Source organism: Lepidochelys kempii, chromosome 1 (genome assembly GCF_965140285.1).
Source record: "Lepidochelys kempii isolate rLepKem1 chromosome 1, rLepKem1.hap1, whole genome shotgun sequence".
NCBI classification, from domain to species: Eukaryota; Metazoa; Chordata; order Testudines; family Cheloniidae; genus Lepidochelys; species Lepidochelys kempii.
This window is the reverse complement of record NC_136380.1, coordinates 274,430,033-274,438,344: the sequence shown is the minus strand read 5'-3', so window position 1 is coordinate 274,438,344 and position 8,312 is coordinate 274,430,033. Positions and strand designations below refer to the sequence as shown.

General features: G+C 40.4%; 1 protein-coding gene across 5 annotated transcripts in view; it reads right to left on the bottom strand.

The window, feature by feature from the left end:
* Positions 1–3,902: 3,902 nt before the first annotated feature.
* The window catches only part of C1H12orf50 (chromosome 1 C12orf50 homolog), a 28,824-nt gene continuing 24,414 nt past the window's right edge, over positions 3,903–8,312 (bottom strand). For 3 of the 5 annotated variants that reach the window (XM_073327600.2, XM_073327599.2, XM_073327601.2), the window contains exons 10-12: positions 7,739–7,846; positions 7,239–7,442; positions 5,401–5,558 (exon numbers count right to left, since the gene is read on the bottom strand). In XM_073327600.2, the coding sequence (XP_073183701.1) occupies positions 5,401–5,558; positions 7,239–7,442; positions 7,739–7,846 (470 nt within the window). Of the gene's footprint in view, positions 4,129–5,400; positions 5,559–7,238; positions 7,443–7,738; positions 7,847–8,312 lie in introns of those variants that run through there. The other 2 variants (XM_073327602.2, XM_073327603.2) reach the window with 1 other exon arrangement.

Below are 8,312 nucleotides of genomic sequence, written 5' to 3'. Positions count from 1 at the left end.
CTTGTAGGATAAGCCCTTACTCCTAGGAAACACTACTGTCTTCAGATTCTGCTCTTCGTTACAACTCTACACCCTCTTTGCCCTCAGTGGGGTGGCAGAGTTTGGCCTTCCATTTGGAATGTAGTTAACAATCCTTATTTACTAATGTGCAAGCACCAATAGAATCAGGCTCACTACCTCTTGTCTGTGTTGCTTTTGCTACCAAGTGTAAATTTTAGGAAGGAGATCTGTTTGAGTGAAAAAATGTCCCCCATTTACAAAGTCCCTTTTCAGAGTAAAAGTGCACTTAAGCCATGATCACAGCCAAGACTTTCAATGAGAGATAGGCATCTAACCTGTTTAGGAACTTTTGAAAAATCCCACTAGGTGCTTATCTACACCTTTAGGTGCCTAAATACCTTTACAACTGACCCCTGCATCTTGACCCAGTTCTGGAAAATGGTGATATCATTACATTCCCCCTATCAGACCTTTTTCCTGACAGCACTTCCACCTGAGCTGAGCTGCTCTGTGCCATGCCCAGTGAGTTGCCTGAGCTTCAATAAACAGTTCACAGGCTACCGATTGGTTTTGGCAACTATAACACAAGAACAGAAGCCTGTTTTTACAGTTAGCAAAAGAAAGGATGTATTGTTCTGAGTAGGTTCCCTCCAGCTTTCTAGACTGATCTTAGAGAATCCATCTGTATATTGCCCAGTGTATGTCAGAACAGACCTGTGCATGTACTTAGCATTTTGTGCATTCAGTACAAAAATGATTAATATTATGTACCTCATTATCAAGTCTCAAGAAACTTTCAGTAACCTGGAACAAAATATCTTGCTCTCCAAACAGCTTTAATAAACCCAAGCAGGTTTTGACCTCACATTTTACTTCATTTGGAGGCAACACATGCAGATATAGTAACCTCTAGAACACACACTACCACTATAATGAAATAAATGGATTTTCTCCATTGAAAGCTATACTTAGTGGCAGTTCTCTATTGTGACTCTCACCTCTGTTAATACAAGTTAGGCAAGAGCATCAAGGCTAGAATTAGGCCCCAGAGTGCCCATTGTTCCAGATGTCTTTTCTTTTTTATTTGCAAATATTATAAACGTATCTTGTCTATATTTAAGTGCCCTCTATCACTCTGCTCTAAAATGCATTATAGTTACACCATAGTGTTTCAAAGTTTGTGCTTCACAGCAGTAAGTTTCCACGTATCTTTTCATCTGCAAAAAATCGCAATGTCAAACTCATATGGGTCTGAATCTCAGTTTCCTTATTCTTGTGCTCCCCATATTCTGGGACCATGCAGGGGTTGGCCTGTCCCCCTGTATACATTAAAGCAGCCTTGGAGCTGCTCCAACTTGCACTTTCTTTCCCATAGCCCTCTCCAGGAGGCGATGGGTCCGGGGCTGATGCAGAGGCATTATGACAGCTCTATATCAAGCAGTGAGGCCCTCTCTATAGGTGGATTTGTAATGGGTCTTTTCCACTCACTTTAAACTCATGCCAAAGCAGCACAAAAGAGATTTTACTACAAATTGGCATCAGACCCTATATGTTGAAGAAAGTTAGTAAAATCATGTTGTTAGTGATTTGATTCCATTCCTATGACTATACTGACCTCTAGTGACTACAGTTCTGATTAGACTTTTTCACAGGCAAATCCATTTGTATTTTTCTTAATTTTTATTTTTTTAAATCAAATATTTATATGCTGTAAAATTTGTTCTAATGATCATCTCCACTGGAAGCTCACTGCCTTAAATCCCTATACTAACATATCACCAAAGTTTCCAGTATAATTTTGTTCAAACTTTAAAGACCAGCTGTATAAGGCAACAAATTTGTGTTGGTCCTTTGGGTGTCCAATAAAGAGAGATTTTGATGTATTACTTATATATACAGCTTATTTAATGTTACAATGCTTTTATACCCCTGGAGTTTATACCCCTGTTTATGCCCCTGGAGTTATTGCTCTGAAATGTAGGGTCTCAGGAGGGAGTTTTTACAGGTTTTTATAAAACACAGGTGATGGCATTTTTTAGTCTACTAACTATTTCAGGTGCCTAAAATGCCTAACCTGTTTTATTAATAATATAATTCTGCTTTGAGAAATATGATCTGGAAAACAATGCAAAGTATGGGCCTGTTTGTGTGAAGTGCTGATTCTCTTCAATTCTCACTGAAGTGCTTAATGGGATACTAAAGACAAAGCCAATCAGCTATAAGAGGGTTAAGTAATACAGTAGGAGAGGCCCTGGTGATTTGGAAATAACAGTACCAGACATTGTTCCATTTTTATTTGTTTGTTTGTTTTTTAATGAATCCTGAGACTATTTTCCAGCTGTGACAAAGACCTTAGCTAGGGATCTGATCCTGCAAAGTGCTGAATACTCTCAATTCCGACTGACTTTAGTGGTAGTTAAAGGCACTTAGCACCTCACCAGAAGTGTTCAGTACCTAAATATCAAGCTCTATATTTATTCTTTAAAGACGGTGTTTTTGTCACTAACTGAGACTTAACATGGTAATGAACATGGGGATCATGTTTGTAACGTCTTCCTTTAGGTTAACATTTACCAAGGGGCTTGTACACACTAGCACTTACTTTGGTATAATTTAAGTCACTCAGAGGTGTGGAAAAGTCACCCCCCTGAGTGACGTACGTTACACTGACCTAAGCGCCAGCGTGGCCAGTGCTATGTCGGTGGGAGAAGTTCTCCTGCCCACATAACTCCTGCCGCTCGGGGAGGTGGCGTAATGATGCCGATGGGAGAGCTCTCTCCCATCAGTACAGACTGTCCGCACTAGCAGCGCCGCAGTGGTGCAGCTACATCGGTACAGCTGCGCCGCCGTAGCAGTTCTAGAGTAGACCAGCCCCAAGTAATTACAGATAGAGTTTTATAGTTGATAACATTTTAAAAACCCTAGTTCTCAGTTAGGCTATGTCTACACTACAAGTGCTACAGCAGCACCGTTGCTCTAGCCGCTGTAGTGCGGACACTTACTGCAGAGACAGGAGGCGTTTTTCCACCGCTGTAGTAAAATCTCCTTTCCCAGAGGCAGTAGCTAGATCAATGGAAGAATCTGTCCATCGAGCCAGCTGCATCTAAATAGGAGTTAGGATGACTTAACTATGTTGCACTGGGAATGAAAGTTTTTCACAACCCTGAATAATGTAGCTAAATTGAACTAACTTTTAGGTGCATATCAGGCCGTAGTAAAAATAAAACAGATTTTTGGAATGCAAAGGGCATTGAGGGCCTGATCCAAAGCTCACTGATGTAAATAAGAGAGTAAGAGCATTTCAGAGATATGTTTCAGAGTGCTAGTCGTGTTAGTCTGTATCAGCAAAAACAATGAGGAGTCCTCATGGCCACAAGGACTCCTCGTTGTTTTTCAGAGATATGTGGATCACAGTGGAGCCAAAACTGGGAATTAGGGACCTAAACCCAAAATTTAGAGGCCTAAACCAGGGGTTTAGGTGCTTAAGAACCTTTGTGGATCCCACCCTAAGTCCCCTAGTTTGAAGTTGTTCACAGACCCTATCATACAGATCAAAACTGTCTTTGCCTGTTTATCAAGACTGTCTATCTTACAGATCAAGACTGTCTCTGAACTGCTGCTCTGCTTCACTAAATCCAGCTAGCCACATCCATTCTCATTATTAAGTATGTCCTACAGCATTTGGGCAAACAAAATGGAAGGAGGCTGCATTCAAGGATCTTTTCCCTGTAGAGATCAAAGATCTGGTTTAGAATCAATCTGTACTTTACAGCCAGGATCACAGTTAAAAATGACTTGAATAGTCCAACTTTCAAACTAGGTTAAACTTCAACACTATACTGAATAGACTGCAGACCTCATAAATACACAAGCAGTATGTAGGTTTTTTTTAATTTGCGTTTTTATCAGTTTTGAAACCATACAGTGTACACTTCCTGCATCTTATTTTTAGAAATTGCATTTTATCATCTTTGGATCTCCAGTGTGAAGCATGTGATAATCTCATTTCTTGAATTTGCATTTTTATCATTTTTTATTGTAAATTGTATGATGGATTGTACTTCACTTCTTTATTTTCTCAAAGTCTCTTTCTTTCTCTTTTTCACTTGCTTCCATTTCTTCTTGGATCTGTAGCCAAAATACACAGCATATTTTTGTATAATTTTTTGTTATAAATCTCCATGTCCTTTTAAAGACGTATTAAGCGTTGGAGCATTTAGCACTTGTAACAGTTTATTACAATAAAGAGAAAATATTCACTCAATATAACTGACGCATTTTCAAAATGCCACACAGATTTTTTTTCTCCAACATCTTTGCAAATAGATCTTTAAGCACTGTCTGAATGCGCGTGTGTGCGAGCGCATTAAAAATGCATATCACACATAGAATTTATGCAATAACATTTGGGAAAGCGTGGGCAGCTTTGTAAATGGGAAAACCTGAAGGGCAGAGATTATTTAGTAATTACAATCAGACCACCACTGAAGCCTGATCCTTCACTGGAAACATTGATTCACTCAGGGACATCATTTCCAGCATTTAAGTGCAATTCAGTTCACCATGTCTGTGGGTGTTCGCAGACTATTTAAAAGATATCTTCTGAAACTAGCAATCTTGAGGACCACATAAGACTGTATGCCACAGACGAAGAAGAACCTGCCCTGCATCACCTAGCAATTTCCATGGCTGGGGACCATGGGAGAATCACAGAGATTCCACAAGCTCCAGCGCTGTATTGCCACTTTTGGATTGGGAAGGGCTCCGGGTCCGATATAGACACTGTAGTGAAGATGTATGGACTTAGGTTTCAGTTCAGCAAGCTACTTGAGCATATGCCTAACTTTAAGCCTAAATAGCCACACAACTTACGATCTTAAGCAGTTAGGCACGTGCTTAAATATCTTGGTGAACAGAAGTCTTAGAAAGCAAAGGGAGGGTGAGGAAGGATGCCAATTGTGATGACAACCTGCCATGGATTGTCAGAGGGGACTGAGACATCCTGCATTCAATGCATCAGCTCTACTGCTTGAGCTACAGGACTTTAGTCCCCTAGCTTGCAGCTGTTGCATTCTCATTAAGGTCTTCTTTGGAGAAACCACTAAAGGGAGATAAAGACCCACACTGTAGTAATGTGGATTGCATAACCATAGTACTTTGTCCAGCACTGCAAGCCAACAGCTACTCCATACAGTAACAACAGCATAATAGCTCCTGACTTTAGAGGAAGTCATGTATCTTGCCAAAAGTGGGAAACCATGAGATATTGGGTAAAAGAACATGGTCTCAAAACAAAAGGGCAGACAACTCTCTCGGATTTTTCAGCTCCCCTTAGAAAACAGTCGTCTTAAGGTAGGTGCCTAGGTAAAAGCTTCTTCCAGATTCTAGCTGGAGAGAGAATCAAAACAGATGTGTCATCTTTACTATATTACATTGCACTGAAAGTAATGCTGTCAAATAGGTACCTGAATGGATTTTTTCAGATTTAGAGTATGCTTTTGTATGTGGGCTTCTTTTTCTCCACGCTGGTGAATTATAGGATGCTGCAGTCCATTTGTCTGTAAAGAAATATAATTCTTGATTTACATTTTCACTTACAATTACAGTAAACTGCTTCTTATTCTGCTACTCATGTTACAAAAATATTAGCTATAATATCAATTGACACAACAAAAGCCATCTCCAAAATATAAAATAATTTAAACTTTAAACAGAGACTGAGGGCTTGTCTACACAGTGCCTTGGTTCACACCAGCTGGCATGTAAATTCTAAAGTGCACCAGCACGTTGTGCAGTAACTGGCTTCGGTGGCCCCAGTTTGCATGCACTAAAACTTCCCAATAGCACGTTATATTAATACCATTTCAAACAGTACTACATTAATATGCACTAGGGAACCTTTGGTGTGCGCCAGCTGGACTGGACATGGAGGTGGATTTGTGCTGCACCCTCTAAAGATGGGAGAACTACTGCTCAAGAGAATGTTGTCTGACTTTAATTGGCAACTTCCACAGAAGTGCATAAAAATTTTCATTTTTACCTGTAAATATTGCAATGAGACCTGCTTATTACGATTATATTGGGTCAAACTCTGCTTTTGGTTTTTCACAGACTCCAAGGCAGAAGGGAACATTGTGATCATCTAGTATAACCTCCTGTGTAACACAGGCTATAGAACTTCCTCAAAACAATCCCTAGAGCAGATCGTTTAGAAAAAAATCCAATCTTAAAATTGTCCATGATGAAGAATCCACCATGACCCTGGGTAAACTGTTCCAATGGTTAACTACTCTCACTGTTTCTAGGTGATGGAGAAGCCACCATGATGCTTGGTAAGTTGTTCCAGCGGTTATTTACTTTCACTGTTAAAAATTAATGCTGTATTTCCAGTCTTAATTTGTCTAGCTGGTGTGACAGGGCAAGGCCAGATGGCTATGGAAAAGCAGTGGGAGATAGATATATTAGCTCCAGGCTAAACAAATCCCTGGTACCAGGATAAGTGAAATGGCAGCTGCTCCAGGTCAATTAAGACACCTGGGGCCAATTAAGAACTTTCCAGAAGGCAGGGAGAAGGCTAGGTTGATTGGGACACCTGAAGCCAATCAGGGGCTGGTTGAAACTAGTTAAAAGCCTCCCAGTTAGTCAGGTGGGTGGGCATGTCAGGAGCTGTGGGAGGAAGTTGTGCTGCTGGAGAGGCTGAGTAGTACACACCATATGAGGCACAAGGAAGGAGACCCTGAGGTAAGGGTGAAGTGGAGCTTGAGGAAGTGAGGGCTGCTGTGGGGGAAGTAGCCCAGGGAATTGTACACGTTATGTTTCTAAAAGGTCAGCTACCATAGCTGATACTATTAGGGTCTCTGGGTTAGAGCCCTGAGTAGCGGGTGGGCCCGGGCTCCTCCCCCCTTTGCTCCCTGATTAATCACTGAGACTGGGAGACAACAGAGACTGTGCAAGGAAGGATAACTTCTCCTCACCTCCCTCGCTGGCTTACGATGAAAATGGCTCAGTAGACTGTGACTCTTGTCTCTAGAGAGAGAAGGGTTACGTGGAGGGTCACAGTGAGCCTCTGAGGCTAGTGAAATCAGCCAGGAAATGCGTGACTCATGGAGGCAAGGACAGAGCTTTATCACACTGGTTATACTAATCTGGTGGAGTTGCACTGGCATAACTGAGGTACTTGACCAATTATATGGACGATCTTCTTCTAGGCAAGGAATCCTGTGTAATCAGGAGCTCACCTGTAGATGGATTCGGCTTGGATTCTTTGGTAACACTGACATTACTGTAGGTCATGTTTGTTGACCTTCCAGGTTCTGGAGAATTCAAGGAAATGCTTCTCCCAATGGCTCTTTGAGATGGAACATAAGAAGTATTTTCAGCATCTTTGCTTTGATCATTTTGTTGGCAATTTGCTTTACCTTTTGGATTCGAAGCATGCATTGCTGCAAAGGGGAAAAACAATATTATGCTAAATTTAATAGATGCTATTCAATGTTTGACATATTATGTCACATATTAGGCACACAGAGTATGTCTACACCATGTTTTGGAGCGAGCCTCCCAACCCCAAGGGGGGTCCACTAGCATTCTAAAAACAGCTGTGGTTTTCTAAAAACAGTGCTTTGAAGTTCCAGCTTGGGCCGGAGCTTGGGCTCTGATGCCTAGCGAGGGGGGTGAGCTTCTACGGACAGGGAGTTATTAACTTAAAACAAATTAACCAAATGATTTCTCAAAATACCTTTGCCTGCAAACATGCTGAATGAGTTTTTTGGTTCTTCAGAAATCCATTTCTTTTTCTTCACTCCTTTAAAGTGACGCTTCTTTACTGGCTCAGTGTGGCTCATTGCTAAGGGAGAAAAATAAAACAAATTTATTTTTTGAAAAAACACATTATTTAGTATCTCATTATTATTTATTTATCTCATTAAAGTAGTAGAGTGTTGAATTAAAACAAGAATAACTTCCTCACATTTTACGTACACTCTCCGTTGGATACAGACCTTTCTTTTATGTGCTAAAAAACTGATTCTGAAAACAGTAATTATAGTAAGAATATCAATAAATATCATCCCTAAGAGTAAAATCATAATGGTGCCAAAAAGTTATGTTGATTCAATTAGAAAAAAAAGTTCTCATCAAACCTCAAGCTTATTTTAGGAAACTAGGTGTTACTAGAGTACGTAACAGATATTTCTGGCCCAAATTCTGGCTCAAAAGGTGTCCATATATGCAAGCCAAAAAATCTGAGACAATAAAACATATATTTTAAGGAGGGCAGATATTTGCTGTAATCCACACATATGTTCCCTGAC